Raw genomic sequence first — 18,931 nt, 5'->3', positions numbered from 1 at the left:
TTCTCATGGTAACTATTGTTAACTTAGAAAATCTCCATTTGCAATGTAAAAACTTAATATCTGGGGGGGAAAACAGTTACAGTAAATGAGGCCAAGTGTCCTAAGAAAACTTTTATATTCAAGACTGTGATCTTGGGTACCTATTAACTTATTAAGAAATGCCCCTGGTTAATGACCATTTACCTTAAATCCTGAGATGATGTCCCCAAGTTTAGCACAAAACCCCACACTGTTTAGGCTTATAAATGCTTGTTTAACAACTAAATGATATGGATGCGTGGCTGGTGATTATAATAATGGTCATAATGAAGGTGATGTTGGGGCAACAGCGCAAGGAAGGCAAGAAATTAACTGTTATTTGGAAGAAACTGCCTCTGGAATCTCTTCTTCCTTCAACTCAGGCACCTTTACTCTTTCCAAATTCCATTCCAAGGTTAGATTCCAGAAGTCCAATCCTGCATTTCTGGTTTTGGCAGATTTTATAGATATAGTATGATTCTTACTACCACTGCTTGAGGACCCGGACTGTTCCTCTGGAGGCTTCTTATTCTAACTTTTCCTCCTCCTAATAGGCTTTAGACCCAGGCTCAGATTAAAATTCAGACTCCCCTACAGACTCATTCTGTATCCACCTTCTTCATCCACACTTCCTCTATGTGTCTTCCTTTTCTTCAACTCCTTTATTTTGAAGGTGCTCTTGCGCCTTTTTATAGGTATACAACAATTTATCAAAACCTTTTTTAAAAGCCTATTTCAATCCAGGAAAGGATCCATATTAATTGCAGTATCAATGAAGACTTAGGCAGAGTGTAAGACAGTACAATTTCCTTAGGTTCATCTTTACCTCTAATTCTGGAGACTGAACTTCTTCCTTATCTATACTCTTATCACCAAAACTTGAAACTAGAGTAGCTTATTAATTTCATTTGCATCCATTTTTGCGGACTCTGATTTCCCCCCCCCCCCCAATTCTTCTAAGGAAACATGCATAATCATTCACAACATCATCCCAAAGCTTCCACCAGGCTTTAGTAAGAGCAGCTGGTTTTAAATCATCCATTGCCTCTTTTATCACCACCAAAGTATCAGCAATATTGTGCTTGTTGCCATGTTTCCTTCAAATTAAGGCAAGGTGGGGTTTTTTTCAATACAGTCAGCAAAGTGGTCAAACACATGCTTGGTGTAATACCTCCTGAATGCTTCAATTATTCCCTGACCCAAGGGCTGATGATAGCCAGTGCCACCCAGAGGGAGACACACAGTATCATACTAGGATAAGCAAAACATAATAAGCCTGGGTGATTGGGACCTCTGCCCAAAATTAGCAACACTCTGAATTCAAGGTTTTTTTCTGTTAAATAATTCTGGGCTTGATGGATAAAACAATTATGAAACCAATCCAAAAAGCAGGCAGCAGTTACTGATAGTCCGGTGACTGTCAGGAAACAGGAAGAGTTTTGTTGTTTTTTCATCTTTTTCCAAAAGACAAGTGGGATTAGGGTCTTTATAAAGCAGCAGTTTTTATCTTTTTGTCACTTGCAGCACTGGCACAACAAAATGAGGAAAATTCTGTTCTTCGCTTCCTCTAAGACGTCTAGATTGCATTTCCCCTAAAAGTACACTAAGAGTGCAACTTCCAAACAAGCTCCTGCCCTGGGCATGGAAGACCCGGTGAGGCACATCGGTTCCGGCTCTAGTCAATTTCTGGAGTTGCCTGGAGTACGTAGGTGCCCACTGGACATTTGATTTCGCAAACTGTAAAGATTCCCCAAGTCATCCCTTTCCCCCATGAAATTTATCTGGGTTGCCCTTCCTAGTGGTTTCCACCAGACACGTGTAATGCATTTGGGATGGCTACAGATGGCCTTCAGCTTCAGAACTGTCTCTCTCTCTTTCCCTCCCCCCAACCGCCCCCTCTCCGGTTCCCACCCCCTACCATCTGATCCCGTCTTTGACCCAAAAGGTTAACTCTGTCTCCATCTTCTTGATGTTTACATCCTGGGGAGTGCAGTAGAGAAGAGTGGCAAAACACTCCACACTCCATGATGGCCTTCTTGTTTTTCTCAGTAGTGAGCATCGTTGACTCATTGACGCCCAAAGAAGCGCCCCACGTCGGCGTTACGCCTTCATTCAACTTCTAGAGATCTTTCATCGTGTCTTCCAGAGGCACGGCTCTCCGCCTCCTCGATACATGTCTAACCGGGGATGAGGATGCCCATCGCCTCCGCTCCGCCCAGGTCGCAGGGACCACTACCACGCCCGCCCTGGCCGTAGCCGAGAGCGTGATTTGGGAGCCGGGAGGCGGCTCGCGAGATCGCTTAACCTTCCGTTGGTCCTCACGCTCACTACTCCGCTTGCCAGGCATTTGTGGAGCCTTCGCGCTCCGTGGGAAATACGCAAGCCGCCGGGAAACGTACGACTGCACGGCCAATGGAGCAGCGCCGGAGAGGACGCCGCTCTGCGACCCCGCAACCACAATCAATCATTGGTTTGGCTCTAACGGACCCACATCTCGCGAGGCTTGGCAATACCGGGACCGTGCGCGGCCCGCCAGCTCCGCCTTGCTACTGCTGAGGCCCGACGGTTCGCAGTCACAGCCAATATTCAGCGAAGGGAGGTTACGTCCGTCAGATCTCGCGAGACTCGGAGAAGCCCGCCGGGAGTCGGGAGCCTGGAGCCGGGAGCCGGGAGCCGGGAAAGCGGCCGAGCAAGCGCCTTCCTGCCGGAGGAGGCATGATGGCGGCCCAGGCGCTGGCGCTGCTGCGGGATGTGTCGCGGCTGGAAGCGCCGCTGGAGGAGCTACGCGCGCTTCAGTCGGTGCTGCAGGCGGTGCCGCTCAGCGAGCTCCGCGAGCACGCGGCGGAACTGCGCCTTAGTCCACTTTTCTCCCTGCTCAACGAGAACCATCGGTGAGAGGACCCCGCAGCGTGAGCGGCGTGGGGGTGGGAGGAGGCGGAGAGGGAGACTCCGCCAAGTGTGGAGACGGGAGCGGGTGGGATGGAGGGAGGGCTTTACCCAGTCGCAAATCAAGGTTTAAGAACTGAAATTTCAGAGAGGGAAGGACCCTAGGCTGAGAGGCAAGAAATGGGGTGCAAGTCCAGCCTCTGAGCTGTGCACCCTGACCATCTCCAGGCCTCACTGCCTTCATCCCCCTTGAAAGTAGGAATTGAGGGCGGGGAAGCAAGGTGGCCCACCTGCAGGGAGGACTCTACACTCTAGTGCACAAGTGCTTGACTTTTTTTTCCTCCCCAGAGGGAGACCTATCCTGGCGATTTTGCTAAATCCATCAACATTTTAGATTCATATACCATTTGGTCCAGTAATTTAACATGCAGGTATACTTTCTATTTCACTTAGAAGAGTTAAAAATATTTGTGATCCAAAATTTTTCTACTTGAAAATATTGTATGATCCCACTTATATGAGGTACCTAGAGTAGTCAGATGCATAGAGAAAGTAGAACGATGGTCGCCAGGGGCTGAGGGAAAGGGAAAATGGGGCGTTCGTGTTTAATGGACGCAGAGTTTCAGTTTCAATGGGAGATGAAAAAGTTCTGGAGTTTGATCCTGGTGATGACTGCACAATGTGAATGTACTTAATGCCACAGCACTGTACTTATAAAATGCTTAAAACATAGAAGCAGGAAACAGGAATTTCAGAGGATAGGTGGTGGTGGGGGGAGATTAATCGGGGAATTAAATGATATGCATACATGCATAGCCCATGGACACAGACAGTAGTGTGGTGAAGGCCTAGGAGTGGGGTGGAGAGGGTCAATGGGAAACAAAGGGGACATCTGTAATACTTTAAATAATAAAGATAAATTTTTAAAAAGAAAAAAAAATGATTACAATGGGCCTGGTCACACCATTGACTCGATGAACCAGGTCACAGTTTGATTCTCTGTCAGGGTACACGCCCAGTAGGAGGCGTGCAAGAGGCATTCCATCAATGATTCTCATCATTGATATTTCTGTCTCTCTCTTTCTCTCCCACTCTCTGAAATCAGTTAAAAAGGTGGTAGAAATTGTAAATTTTATGGTATGTACAATTGCAATTTTTTTATTGATTGGTTTTTGGAGAGGGAAGCATTGATTTGTTGTTCCACTTATATATGCATTCATTACTTGATTCTTGTATGTGACCTAACTGGATATCAAACCTGCAACCTCAGTATATGGGGACTGCACTCTAACCAACTGAGCTACCTAGTGAGGACCGCAATTTTTTTTTTTTTAAAGGAAAAGAAACCCATTAGCGGTCTCTGCCCCCTTTCATCCACTCCCCAGGTTCTGGCAGCCAGTGATCTGCTTTCTGTCTCTGAATTTGTCTATTCTGGACATTTCCTGTAAATGGAATCATTGTCAAAAGGAAGCCTTTGTGTCTGGCTTCTTTCACTTAACATATTTTCAAGGTTCATGTTGTAGCATGCATCAGTACTTCATTCCTTTTTTTTTTTTTAATATATTTTATTGATTTTTTACAGAGAGGAAGAGAGAGGGATAGAGAGTTAGAAACATTGATGAGAGAGAAACATCGATCAGCTGCCTCTTGCACACCCCCTACTGGGGATGTGCCCGCAACCAAGGTACATGCCCTTGACCGGAATCGAACCTGGGACCCTTGAGTCCGCAGGCCGACGCTCTATCCACTGAGCTTCATTCCTTTTTGTGAGGAATATTCCTTTGTGTGGATATAACACATTTATGCATTTAATTGATGGGCATTTGGGTTGTTTCCACTGCTATGAATATTCGTATACAAATTTTTGTGTGAGCATGTTTTCAATGATCTTGGGGATATGTTCATTTTTAAGGCTTTTGCTGTTTATTGCTTAATTGCCTTTTAGCAAGATCATACCAATTTAATAGTGTGCTTCCTATTAGCAATGTATGAGTGCTCAGTTGCTTTTACTGCCTATTAAGAGACAAAGAAGTTGTTCTTGAAATACCTTCTGAATGTACATCTGGTAGTCATTAAGTTCTGATTAATTTACTTCTTTAATAGTTCTTGAACCTCTTGCACTCTTTCATCACCTCACCATAAACTTATAACTGAAAATTCTTTCTCTAACACTGACAGAGTGATTTCTAGAAGTCCAATCTCATCATGTTAATTCTGCTTTAAAACCACATCTTGACTTGCCATTGCCGTCTGGGAAAAGGTGAAATTCCATAGCAGGACAGAAAAGACCAATCAAAATCTGATTGCTGTGCATTTTTTTAAATTTTATTTCTTGACATTCATCTTCTTCCTCTTACCTTCTTCCCACTTCTCTCCCTTTCTGATCCCAGTCATACCAAGTTACTTGTGGTTCCTTGAATGCATATCACTCTGTGCCTTTTCATGTGCTACTATGCCCTTTACCTTTCTTCTCTTGGATAACTTAAAAATTTGCTCAGGTATACCCTGTACCCTTTGTTCTTTACTGAGTTCCCACAGCTTCCAGCTTTAAGCTAGCGTTTATCTACCGGGATTATAGTTGCCTATTTTTCTGTATCTCCCATTAGACTGAGCTCCTTGTGGTTATAGAATATATTTTATCATTCTTTGCAGCCCCAGCACAGGCATGGCACATAATAGGTACTTGGTAAATGTTTAATAAACATTTAATGTTAAAGTAGAAGCTGATGTTTTGAAGAGAAGTGTATGTGGAGATCCTCATTGAGCCAGGTGTCAGATATTATTAGATTCCTTTCTACCTGAAAGGACATGAACTAATGAGGTCTATGGTATCTCCTTTAGGGAACAGATCACTTTGTGTGTATCCATTCTGGAGAGATTGCTCCAGGCTCTGGAGCCAGTTCACGTGGCTCGGAACTTCAGGGTTGACCTGCAGAGGGGACTGACTCACCCCAATGATTCCGTAAAAATCCTCACTCTATCCCAGGTATGAAATCTTGCTAGCACATAATAAGGGAACCAACCCTTAGTGACCACCTGCTCTGGGCGAGGTTCTGTGCAGGGAAATGAAGGAAACATGATCTCTCGCTGTCCCTAGGGAGTGTCTAGTCTATTTGAGTGTACATAACTATGACCAGGGGGATACAAGTTAAAGTAAGAAGTTCTAAGTACCATCGGCAGTATTCATTCATCAAATACTGAGTTACTTTTACATGCCAGGCACTGTACCATATGCTGTTAGAGCTACCAAGGTAAATAAAACTTACTTCTTTTCTTAGAGGAGCCCCTAGTCTAGAGAAAAAGATTGCCATGTTAAGTCATGTTATTATACTGGCATGAACAAAGTTCTGTTGTAAAGGTTACTAAACCAACAAATTAAAACAGTTCTTATCAATCTGGTAATCAAAACATGCTACTATTTGGGTGAAGAACTGCTGCTGAGAATGTTAGGATCTGAGCAGTTAGTTTATCCAGTAAGTATTCAATTACTGTTTTTCCTTTTCTCCTCTAAAGTGTTTATTCAACAAATTGGGGAAAGTATCAATTTATCATTTATGTGCCGACACTGTAGTATGTGCTTTACCTACTTAGTCTCATTTAATCTTCATTACTATCCTGTACTTAAGTATTGTATTCCCACTTTACAGGTAAGAAATTAGGCTCAGAGAAGTTATTTAAGCAGTGGTCGGCAAACTGCAGCTCTCGAGCCGCGGTTTGCCGTTCTGTTGACTAATGAGTTTGCCAACCACTGGCCTAGGGTTTCAGTTTAGCTAAAAATGAATAGAACTAGAATTTTTATTGTTTTCACTCACTGAGGTGTCTCAACTCTTTACCCATTTTATTTTTTTATTTTTCTTTCATAGATATGACTATGCCATTGTGTGCTTGGCTTTAATGAATTTGGATTATTTGGAATTTTTAATGACTTGTCTTATAGTTGTAATCAGTAACTCTTAAAATAACTGCACACTAAGGTAATTTGACCGTCATCGGTTCACTTGTTGCCCTACCTTGGAAGAGTATTTCTGATTGTTTTTTTCTTTCAGGTTGGAAGAATTGTTGAAAATTCTGATGCTGTTACTGAGGTTCTAAATAATCCTGAATTACTAAAACAAATCATTTATTGTATTGGTGGAGAGAATCTATCGGTAGCTAAAGCGGTGAGTCAGCTGCAACAATCCACTTAAACATGCAGAGGTATTTGTGTCTTAAACGACAAAGAAAGGCTTTCTGGATTGAGAGGTGGACGTTTAGAAGGGATGATTGTGTAATTGCAGCTTCATATAGACGGTGTCAAATAAGTACTAGTAAACGCCTTCTATTTTCTATAGTACACATATCTAAGTTTTCTGTCATAGGGTTTATATTGGGTTACTACCTAAGAAGCAAAACTTACATAATTATTTTCTGTTGAGAATGCTATGTATCTTTTCCAATTATAAATAGTAATAGCTAAAACATAGGGCATGCTCATGGGACAGGGTACATTCCATACACTAATTTTCACATCAGTCTTATGCAGTAGATATTACTATTTTGTATTTTTATGAATTAAGATATATTTTCTTTCCTTATAAGGCCATTAAATCCCTGTCAAGAATATCACTGACCCAAGCTGGACTGGAGGCTTTATTTGAAAGCAATCTGCTGGATGATTTGAAAACTGTAATGAAAACAAATGACATTGTTCGATATAGGGTCTATGAGGTAAGTTGAAAATCTCACTTTCTGATGCCTACGATTCAGAATTCAGGAAGGGTTACCTTGGAAGGCAAGATGGGTCATTTAATATGCATTTATTGAGTATATAGTCTTCTTAATAAATTAATAAACATATTCCCAGGTGAGGATTTAAAAACAAAAAATAAAATCTGGTTCTGTCATTTCTCTGCTTGAAATCCTCTAGTAAGCCCTTAGAACATACTTGATAAATGAGTAAGTGAATGACTGACAGAATGCACGCAAGAATGAATGAATGGTTTTTGCATTCTTTTTATTGTTGCTGATTCAGGCTTTTGTACCTTGATGATAATTTCTTTTGTAAAAAGTGCAGATACACCCAGATATAATGGAGTGTTACCCGTTGCCTCCCATACGTGCCCCAACTGGAAATTGAACCGGCAACCTAGGTGTGTGCCCTGAGAAGGAATCAAACCTGTAACTTTTTGGTGTATGAAATGACGCTCCAAACAACTGGGCCAACTGGCCGGGGCCCAAAGTAATTTCTTATTTGTTAGTGAAATTTTCCTACTTGTGGAGATAAATACATGTAATAGATTTTTTAAAAATTTCTTATAAAGTGCCTAATTCTGCATTTATCATAAAATGAGATTTAACAAATTTGGGGTGGTTTTGACCTTTCTGTTTTTCTCTTCTTTCAGCTAATTGTGGAGATCTCTTCTGTGTCACCAGAATCTCTAAACTACTGTTCCTCCAGTGGGTTGGTAACCCAGCTCCTCAGAGAGCTGACTGGAGAGGATGTGCTGGTCAGGTATGTTGGCTGAGAGAGTTCTTAGAGCAAAATGTCCTCCTTTGGAGGGCCAGAAAACAACTTGGGACTTATCTCCCCTAGTGGAGCTTGTGCCTAGGTTGCAGTCTCATGACAAAGTATATTCTGAAGAAAGGGCCTTTAGAAAATTGCTCAAGTGATATTGTGACAACATACTGGAACTTAGTATGTAGCCTCATATGAGAATACAGCTACTTTTTTAAAAAAATATTTTTTTATTGATTTCAGAGAGGGAAAGAGATGGAAACATCAGTGATGAGAGAGAAGTATGGATCGGTTGCTTCCTGCAAGCCCCCTACTAGGGATTGATCCCGCAACTCCGGCATGTGCCTTTGACTGGAATCGAACCCGGGACCTTGCAGGCTGACGCTCTATCTACTGAGCCAAACCAGCTAGGGTAATACAGCTACTTTTGAATGACTGTGTTCCCTGTCCTTAGGCATACATGCCTGCTTTTAAAAAAACAAACAAACAAACAAACAAAAACATATTTTTTAAAATTGATTTCAGAGAGGGAGAGAGAGAGAAACATTAATGATGAGAGAGAATTGGCTGCCTCCTGCATGCCCCACACTGGAGAAATTGGGCCCATAACCTAAGAATGTGCTCTGACCAGGAATCGAACTGTGACCTCCTGGTTCATAGGTCAACGCTCCACCACTAAGTCACATTAGGTGGGCTTCCTGCCTGCTTTTAAAAATTTGTAATCACATTATAACTGCCATTTTGCATTACTTAATGTGCTACCATACACATTTTTTGGTGTTGTTAAATAAATAGCACTATGGCATGATAGGAAAACATGGACTTTTAAACAGAGTAAGACTTGGGCTTACATGCATCTCTGCTTAATAGCTGATTGACCTTGTACAAATTATTGTAACCATTTTGCACCTCAAGTTTCCTCATCTAAATGGAACAATGACAAATCTATAAAGGTAATATGAGGATTAAGTGCATTTATCATAGAGACCAAGACAGTGGCTGACATAGGTCCTCAAAGAAATTTTAATTCCAATCTTTTCACTCCCAGTACTCTACTCTCCAAACCCCCTTGTCAAATTTTTCCTTGTTTATATTCTTCAATATACCAATATATTTTCACTGTTGAACACTTGGTGTGCTTCAAATATTTTGCTGTTATAATAGCACTATAGTTCTCTTTGTGTATACAGAAGTTTGTTTTCCTTAAGTGATTTTCTGGTTGTCCTGTGTTCTTTAAATGTGACTAAAATTGTTAAACTCATATGCAAAAATCAGTCACCAATTACACTTTTTCAAAGCATTTTTTCTTTGAATATATTTTATTGATTTTCCACAGAGAGGAAGGAAGAGGGATAGAGAGCTAGAAACATCGATGAGAGAGAAACATCGACCAGCTGCCTCCTGCACACCCCCCACCGGGGATGTGCCCACAACCAGTGTACATGCCCTTGACCGGAATCGAACCTGGGACCTTTCAGTCCGCAGACCGACGCTCTATCTACTGAGCCAAACCGGTTTCGGCTTTCAAAGCATTTTTAATAAGGAAATTAATTTTGTTAATTTTTTATTTCTGTATCAGATTTTGTGACATAGGGAAAAAAACTTACAAATAGTTTTTTTAGTTAACTGGGGAAATTTGATAATGTTTGGGTATTAAGTGATACCAAAGAATTACTGTTAATTTTTAAATATGTGGTAAAGGCATTATAATTGTGTGAGAAAACATGTGTTTTAGAGATGTATACTAAAGTATGCAGGGGTAAATGGCAAAATGACTAGAACTTGTCTTAAAATAATTCAGCAAAAAAAATAGAGAGAAAAAATAGATGAAATAAGTAAAGCAAAATCTTGGTAACTATATAATCAGGATTATGGTTACCTGGGGGCTTACTGTTCTGTTCTCTTTACTTTTGTATATGTTTGACATATCAAGATAAAACAAAAGTTTTTTTAAAAAATCTCTTAGGAAGTAGCTTTATTATAGTAGAAATAATAAGCGCACCTTAAGTCAGAAAGTCAAGATTTAAGTCTAAACTATACCTTTTAATAAAGATGTGATTCTGGACAAGTCACTGCAATTTTCTCATCCTGTGAAAAGTAGAGCCAGGATTATTGACCTTTCAGATTTCGTGGGAAGAATTAAATAAGATAACCTACATGAAAACAATTCCTAAACGATGCTAATCATGTGCAAAATCTTGGCATTTCAGAGCCACCTGTATAGAAATGGTGACTTCAATGGCATATACTCATCATGGACGACAGTACCTTGCTCAAGAAGGAGTGATTGATCAGATATCTAATATGATTATTGGGGCAGATTCAGACCCTTTCTCTAGCTTCTATTTACCAGGTGAGAAATATTGATGCCTGTAGAAATGCTGGTGCATGTTTTGTTTCTGAGTTATCGCTGTCAGGGCAGACCAGGGATCATCATCTTCAGAGCTTTTATTCCCTTGAGATGATACCCAACTCACAGCCTCTTAATGAGGTAGAATCTATTGCTCTGGGAGCCATGCACTATTGATTCTGATTTTCTGGAAATACTGCTGTTTAGATCATTAGGATTGTTTCCTGTGCAGCTCAGCCAAAAGAAACATAAATTAAAATACTAGTAGTGATATTTACAGTATATTCACAGATTCATCAAACCTTTGAGTTGTAATCTTTAGCTAATATAGGAACTATTCCAGCTATTCTGTTCAATGACATGATTGATTAGTTCTTCTTGAGCATTTCCAGAAATTGGAGATTTACTCCATTAGGTATCCTAGATTACTTCATTGAAGAAAATCTGCTTTAAAATTTCTTCCTAATAATAACTCCAAACTTAGCTTCCTGTGATTTGTATCCACTGATCCTTGTTCTTTGTTCTCCCTCTTGCTTGTGACAATGCTTTTTGAATCCAGCTCCATTAACACCCTGGAGACCACTCTTTTTAGGTCCTTCAGTATTTCCTCATGGTCTGCCTGATTTCAAGACAACATAGTACTATATAGCCTTTCTTTTTCTGGCCTGTAGTTTATTACTGTCCCTGTGAAAACATAGGACCTGCAGTTTATGCTGTCTTCTTCCCCTATTAAAATATATTTTTGTAAATATCTCTAGGATTTGTGAAGTTTTTTGGGAACTTGGCCATCATGGATAGTCCTCAACAGATCTGCGAGCGTTTTCCAGTTTTTGTAGAAAAAGTCTTTGAAATGACAGAAAGTCAGGACCCCACCATGATTGGTGTAGCAGTGGACACAATTGGAATCCTGGGATCCAATATTGAAGGAAAACAGGTTTTACAGAAGACAGGTTGGTATGACTTGTTTTGGCTTTCTTTAAGGATATCTTAATTTTAAAGTTTTAATATGTCTTTATTTATTTTAGAGAGAGAAGAAGGGAGGGAGAGAGAAACATTGATTGGCTGCCTCTTGCATGTCCGGGCATGTGCCCTGACCAGGAATCAAACTGGTGACCTCTCAGTACAGGGGATGATGCTCAACTAACTGATCTACACCAGCCAGGCCAGGGATATCTTTAATTGTTGACAAGGCTTCAATATGTAAGTTTGTTGGCTGGTACATTAATTGCATTGTTAAAACTATTTTTATATAGGGCAATCTTTTACCACGACCTTGGACTCATTCCTAAAAAGTCTCATAATTATTACTGAATATTTTTTTGGAACTCAGCTGAAACAAGCACTCTTTCCCGCTACATCTTCCTTAAATAGTATTCATGGTAAAAAGATGATGGGCTGGAGTCAGAAAGAACTGGGTGCTTTCACTGACTTAGCTTTTTTAATTGTATTTACTTCACTACTTTAGGCCTCATTTTCCTTGTGTTGTTTTTCTTCCAAATCTTTATTGTTGAAAGTATTTCATTTTCCTAATTTTTAAAAAAGGGTATAACAACTACTTCTCAGGGTTGTTATGAATATTTAATGAAAAGACACATTTTTATACGTGTAATATCAAGGACTGGGGAAAAAAATTACAGGATGTTAAGAGTGATACTTTTGCCCTGGCCAGTGTAGCTCAGTTGGAAGAGTGTTGTCCCGTGCACCAAAAGGTCACTTGCTCTATTCCTGGTCGGGAACATGCCTGGGTTTCTGGCTTGATCCCCAGTAGGCAGCCAGTGGATGTTTCTCTCTCAGATCAATGTTTCTCTCTCTTTCCCTCCTTTCCTCTCTCTCTCTCAAATCAGTAAACCCATTTTTTAAAATGTGGCACTTTATCGAACATCCATACGTATCTTGAAAGCACTGAATTTGGCACAAAAAAATTAATTTGGTGGCACTCTTAAAACCCTTGTATGAAGTGTATGTTTAAAATAGTATACCGTTGTTTATCACAATTAGTATCCTTGTTATACGTACTTTTCTAAGTGCATTTTCCTATGACATAGAACCCTTTTACAATCCTTCAAAGAACATACTGTTGTCATTCTCATTTTATAGATAAGGTAGTTGAAACGCAGAGAAGTTAAGAAAATTTTCTAAGATCATACAGACTGTGGGGCAGCTGCTACTCAAATCCAGATCTTTTGATTCCTAATCCTCCACACTTTGACTTATATATGCTGTATTGCATATGAATGTGTGTTGTAGGCTTCTCACTTGGTCTCTGGCTACATGTTTATTTTTATATTGGAAGTGTTGACAAGGATGTGAAAATGTTATGTTATTTGTATTTTACCCTTGTATATATGTGGTGGGAATGTAAATGGTGTGGCCATTGGGGAAAACTGTAGTGGTTCCTCAAAAAATTAAACATAGAATTACCATATGATCCAGCAATTCCACCTCTGTGTATATACTGAAAATAATTGAAAACAGACTCAAATAGATATTTGTACACCTGTGTACATTAATAGCTATTATTCACAATAGCCAAAAAGGGTAGAAATTACTCATGTTCATTGATGGATAAAAGGATAAAGTGTGGTATATACATACAATGGAATATTAATCAGCCTTATGAATGAATGAAATTCTCATACATGCTACAAAGAAAAAACCTTGAAGATATGCTGAGTGAAATAAGCCAGACACAAAAGGATAAATACTGTATAATTGCACTTATACAGTACCTAAAATTGTCAAATACACAGAGACAGGAAGTAGAATTGTGGTCACCAGGGAGTGGGGACATTAGGGAATAGGGAGTTATTATTTAACTAGAGGGCCGGTGCACGAAATTCGTGCATGGAGGGGGTCGTGTCCCTCAGCCCAGCCTGCACCCTCTCCAATCTGGGACCCCTCGAGGGATGTCCGACTGCCCTCTCACAATCCAGGACTGCTGGCTCCCAACTGATCACCTGCCTGCCTTCCTGATTGCCCCTAACCACTTCTGCCTGCCAGCCTGATCACCCCCTAACCACTCCGCTGCCAGCCTGATTGATGCCTAACTGCTCCCCAGCCAGCCTGTTTGCCCCCAACTTCCCTCCTCTGCTGGCCTGGTCACCCCTAACTGCCCTCCCCTCTAGGGTTGATCGCCTCCAACTGCCCTCCCTTGCAGGCCTGGTGCCTCCCAACTGCCCTCCCCTTCTGGCCATCTTGTGGTGACCATCTTGTGTCCACATGGGGGCAGGATCTTTGACCACATGGGGGCAGCTATATTGTGTGTTGCAGTGATGGTCAATCTGCATATTACTCTTATTAGATAGGATAGAGGCCTGGTGCATGGGTGGGGGCTGACTGGTTTGCCCTGAAGGGTGGGGGTTCCCTTGGGGTGTGGGGCGGCCTGAGCGAGGGGCCTGTGGTAGTTTGCAGGCCGGCCACGCCCCCTGGCGACCCAAGAGGAGGCCCTGGTATCTGGAATTTATTTACCTTCTACAATTGAAACTTTGTAGCCTGGAGCAAAGCCAAGCCTGCTGCTCGCTCCGCGGCCAGCAGCGATTTCTGTTGGAGTTAATTCACCTTCTATTAATTGAAACTTTGTAGCCTTGAGTGGAAACTTAGGCCGGCAACAGGAGGCGCGGAAAGCTTGGCTTCTTTTGTTACCACGGAAACCCTCCCACACTCAGTGGCTGTAGCCATCTTGGTTGGGTTATTTGCATATTTGATCCTGATTGGCTGGTGGGCGTGGCTTAGGCGTAGCAAAGGTGCAGTCAATTTGCATATTACTCTATTATTAGGTAGGATTATTAGGTAGGATGAGTACAACTTTTAGTTTGAAATAATGAAAAAGTTCTGGAGATGGATGGTAGTTATGGATGCACAACAATGTGAATGTACTTAATGCCACTGAGCTATATGCCTAAAAATAGTTCAAATGGTAAATTTCATGTTATTTGTATTTTATGACAATAAAAACTATCTCATTATCCCTCAAAGGAACTCGATTTGAACGCTTACTGAAGAGAATAGGATATCAAGCAAAGAATGCCTCAACAGAGCTCAGAATTAGGTGTTTGGATGCAGTTTCATCTCTTCTTTATTTACCAGTAAGTAGAGTGGGAAATTAATGAAACATAGTGGGATGTGCTTGGGAGAATAAATCTGTATGAGTTAACATAATACTGGTTAATTTAATATAAATGTTGATCAGATAAATGCCATCTTTCTTACTCTTAGTAAAAGAGTATAACCCTCATTATATGACCAGTGACATTTTTATTTTATTTTATTTTTTTTTATATATTTTATTGTTTTTTTACAGAGAGGAAGGGAGAGGGATAGAGAGCTAGAAACATCGATGAGAGAGAATCATCAACCAGCTGCCTCCTGCACACCCCCTACCAGGGATGTGCCCGCAGCCAATGTACATGCCCTTGACCGGAATCGAACCTGGGACCTTTCAGTCCGCAGACTGACGCTCTATCCATTTAGCCAAACCGGTTTCGGCTGACCAGTGACATTTTTAAAGTTAAAGTGGAATCAGAGTATTGGAACTGGACCAGATGCTAGATATTGCTTAATCAACCTCATTAAAAAACAAATTAAAAACCTGATAAAATCTGGGTTGAGTTTGGGGAAAAGTGCTCTAGACTTGGCAGAGATCACACAGCAAGTTAATGACAGAGTGCTGTGTTTCCTGACTTCCAGATGTCTTGCGATTTTTCTTTTCTGTCCTGTAGCCTGAGCAGCATACTGATGACCTCCTGAGAATGACAGAATCCTGGTTCTCTTCTTTATATCGGGACCCGCTGGAGCTCTTCCGTGGCATCAGCAATCAACCCTTTCCTGAACTACACTGTGGTGCCTTAAAAGTGTTCACGGTAGGCAACCCCTTCTTTTCCACAGGTCCTTCTGGGACTGTCTGTTCAACACATGAGTCCTTTCAGTGAGCCAGACACTCTGCCATGTCCCAGGGATACACAAGTGCATAGTAGTTTCTGGCCTCTGCTATTACTATAGACTAATGAGGGAGACAGATGTGTATACATACAGTTTCAGTAAATGGTGTTAGATGTTGTGGCAGAGCACAGAGTACTATGAGTTCACAGAATTAATTCCAGATTCCTTATCTACCGTCAAGTAAGCCCTTATTGTCCTAACCAGTCTTCTTCATGAGCCTTATTTCTGGCCATTCCCATTCGGGCACTTAATGCTCTAGTGATACCAAACTGCTTGCTTCATATCTCTGGGCCTTCATGTGCCCTCTGCTTTAAACATTCTTCCCTGACTTTTCTTGTTAACATCTTATTCACACTTCAAGGACTGATCAGGTATCTCTTCAGTGAGCTTTGCCCAAACCCACAAGGTTGAGTTAATAAATGTTGGCTCTCATATTTTGCATGTATTTATTCATTCAGCAAAAACTTTTAAAATATATTTTTATTGATTTCAGAGAGGGAAAGAGAGGGAGAAAGAGCTGGAAACACCAATGATGAGAGACTCATTGGTTGGCTGCCTCCGGCACAGCCCCTACTAGGGTTTGAGCCTGCAACCCGCGCATGTGCCCTGACCAGGAATTGAACCATGACCTCCTGGTCCATAGGTCGGCTCTCAGTCACTGAGCCATGCCAGCTGGGCACATTCAGCAATATTGACTGAGTTTTTGGTGAGGTTTTTTTGCTAGGTGCTAGAGATACAATAGTGAACAAAAATATACAAAGACCTTCCTTTCATGTAGCTCACTGTCTGTTGAGGAACCCAGACAGTAAGTATAATTGTATAGTTTATTATATAATTAGAGTTGTGGTAAGGATTATACCTCTGTGTTCTATTTATTACATTACTGGTGGCCCAGTGCACGAAATTCGTGCAGTCGGAGGGGGGAGGGTCCCTCAGCCCAGCCTGCGCCCTCACAGTCTGGGAGCCCTCAGGGGATATCCGACTGCCATAGAGGTGGGAGAGGCTCCAGCCACCTCCACTGTGCTCACCAGCCTTGAGCCTGGCTTCTGGCTGAGCAGCACTCAGGGGATCGCACTGACCACCAGGGGGCAGCTCCTGCATTGAGCGTCTGCCCCCTGTTGGTCAGTGCACGTCATAGCGTCATAGCTACTGGTCGTTTCGCTGTTCGGTCAATTTGCATATTAGCCTTTTATTATATAGGACAGTGGTCGGCAAACCGTGGCTTGCGAGCCACATGCGGCTCTTTGGCCCCTTGAGTGTTCTAACGCCACTTCTTCAAAATAGACTTGCCCAGGCCAAAAACTGACTTCTGTGCATGGGCCACAAAGTTTCAATCACACTGTATGTGCGTGCCCGCACATGGTATTTTGTGGAAGAGCCACACTCAAGGGGCCAAAGAGCCGCATGTGGCTCGCGAGCCGCAGTTTGCCAACCACTGATATAGAATGTTGAAAATGTTTATTTATTGACCTGTTAAACAGAGTTTGTTGAGAATAGGAACCATACCTGATGTATCTTTGTAGTCCTAGCATTTACCATATAACCAATTTATCTATTTTTTAATAAATATTATTATTAATGTTTATTTCATTTTTGTATTGCTATATATTATGATTTATTTACCCACCCCCTCACTGTTAGACATTTATATTGTAACTGTCACACTGTAATGAATATCTTTTTTAAAAATATATCTTTATTGATTTCAGAGAGGAAGGGAGAGAGAGAAATATAAATGATGAAAGAGAATGATTGATCAGCTGCCTCCTGCATGCCCCCTTGACCTGAATCAAACCCAGGACCCTTCAGTCCGAAGGTCAATGCTCTATCCACTGAGCAAAACTGGCTAGGGCTATAATGAATATCTTTGTATACAAAGACTTTTTTTAACATTTAGATTTTCTTAAACTAGATTCCCAGGAGGGAATTTACTTGGGCAAAACATTACCATCTTTAAGGTTCATGTTGCCAAATTTTTTTCCTAAGGATTGTGCCATCGACTAACAAATTTAATTTCTTAAGACTCAAAGGAATTGTGTTCTCTCTGCCTTTCATTCCAGGCCATTGCAAACCAACCCTGGGCTCAGAAACTTATGTTTAACAGTCCAGGTTTTATAGAGTATGTGATGGACCGGTCCATGGAGCATGACAAAGCTTCAAAGGATGCCAAATATGAACTGGTGAAAGCACTCGCCAATTCCAAGACAGTTGCAGAAATCTTTGGGAACCCAAATTATTTGAGACTCAGAACTTATGTGAGTGAAGGTCCATACTTCGTGAAACCTATTTCCACAACAGCAGTGGAAGGAGCTGAGTGATTTCTTCTAGAATCTAAATCAATTTTGGACCAAAACTTCTCCTAAGGCATTTAAACAGAGACTTCTCTCCCCCCAGAATTATCATAGAGTGTTGATCTAATTTTATCACCAGCATTTGTTGTGTTTCGACATAAAGTACAATGTGAAACCAAGCACAAACTTGGTTATAATTGAAACATATTTTTCACATTCATTTGACTGTCTTACTGTTTGCAAGAAGATGGAAGTTTTGTTCTCCCAGAAAACTTTTGTGGACTTACTGTCTTTTTTTTAAGTTTGTTTCAGCCCTAGCCAGGTGGCTCAGTTGGTTGGCGCGTCGTCCTGTACACCAAAAGGTTTCGGGTTTGAGTCCAGTCAGGGCACATACCTGGGTTGCAGGTTCGATCACTGGTTGGGTTGCATACAGGAGGCAACCGATCAGTGTTTCTCCCTTCCTCTCTCTCAAAGCAATAAACATATCCGCTGGTGAGAATAAATAAACAAATAAATAAATGAAACCTGCTTGAACTAAAATAGAACCAAATTGTTTCTCTTTGCCATCTTTTTTTTTTTTTTTAATCTTTTGCTCTCTTTTGGTTCTATTTACAAAGTCTTGGATAAAAGTATTCTCTGAAAATCAAGCCAAATGGGATCTCAAAATTATGTTCTCTATAATAAGAATAAATACTTTGAAAAGGTCTCTCTTTCTTTTTTGTTGTTGCTATATTTCCTTTGAAAAATAAACTTTTAAAAAATGTTTCTAGTATTCTTTGATGCTTTTTTTTATATTTATCAATGGATTTTACTCTGTTGCGTTTTTTTTTGGGCGCGGGGGGCGGGGAGAGGAATGATAACATGCTAACTCAGAAAGGTCTCCAGACTTTATTTATTGGTGGGTCTCGTTGAGGGTTTTGCTTCTAGTTTTTAAAATTCATCAAGTCAATATTG

The 18,931-nt window shown here is 41.0% G+C and overlaps 1 protein-coding gene across 2 annotated transcripts; it reads left to right on the top strand.

Annotated features, from left to right (window-relative positions):
* The first annotated feature begins 2,553 nt into the window (after positions 1-2,553).
* On the top strand, positions 2,554-18,726 carry PSMD5 (proteasome 26S subunit, non-ATPase 5). Of its 2 annotated transcripts, XM_079790063.1 has the most exons (10): positions 2,554-2,909; positions 5,746-5,890; positions 6,951-7,064; positions 7,483-7,611; positions 8,286-8,395; positions 10,609-10,751; positions 11,507-11,698; positions 14,724-14,833; positions 15,467-15,607; positions 17,747-18,723. In XM_079790063.1, exons 1-10 carry the CDS (start codon positions 2,734-2,736, stop codon positions 18,002-18,004), a joined length of 1,518 nt encoding a protein of 505 aa, XP_079646189.1. In that variant the 5' UTR covers positions 2,554-2,733; the 3' UTR covers positions 18,005-18,723. The 2 variants fall into 2 exon arrangements, with proteins under 2 accessions (XP_079646189.1, XP_079646190.1); XM_079790064.1 differs by lacking the exon at positions 5,746-5,890 and having other exon boundaries at positions 2,774-2,909; positions 17,747-18,726.
* Positions 18,727-18,931: the final 205 nt, after the last annotated feature.

Source organism: Cnephaeus nilssonii (assembly GCF_951640355.1).
Source record: "Cnephaeus nilssonii genome assembly, chromosome: 14".
Lineage (NCBI taxonomy): Eukaryota > Metazoa > Chordata > Mammalia > Chiroptera > Vespertilionidae > Cnephaeus > Cnephaeus nilssonii.
This window is presented reverse-complemented; position numbering and strand designations above follow the sequence as displayed.

Bases quoted from the DNA above. Each gene is read 5' to 3' on its own strand.
- PSMD5 (XM_079790063.1), top strand. From the start codon at position 2,734: ATGATGGCGGCCCAGGCGCTGGCGCTGCTGCGGGATGTGTCGCGGCTG. The intron at 10,752-11,506 runs GTGAGAAATATT...AAATATCTCTAG, and splicing joins CTCTAGCTTCTATTTACCAG to GATTTGTGAAGTTTTTTGGG. The intron at 11,699-14,723 runs GTTGGTATGACT...TATCCCTCAAAG, and splicing joins ACAGGTTTTACAGAAGACAG to GAACTCGATTTGAACGCTTA.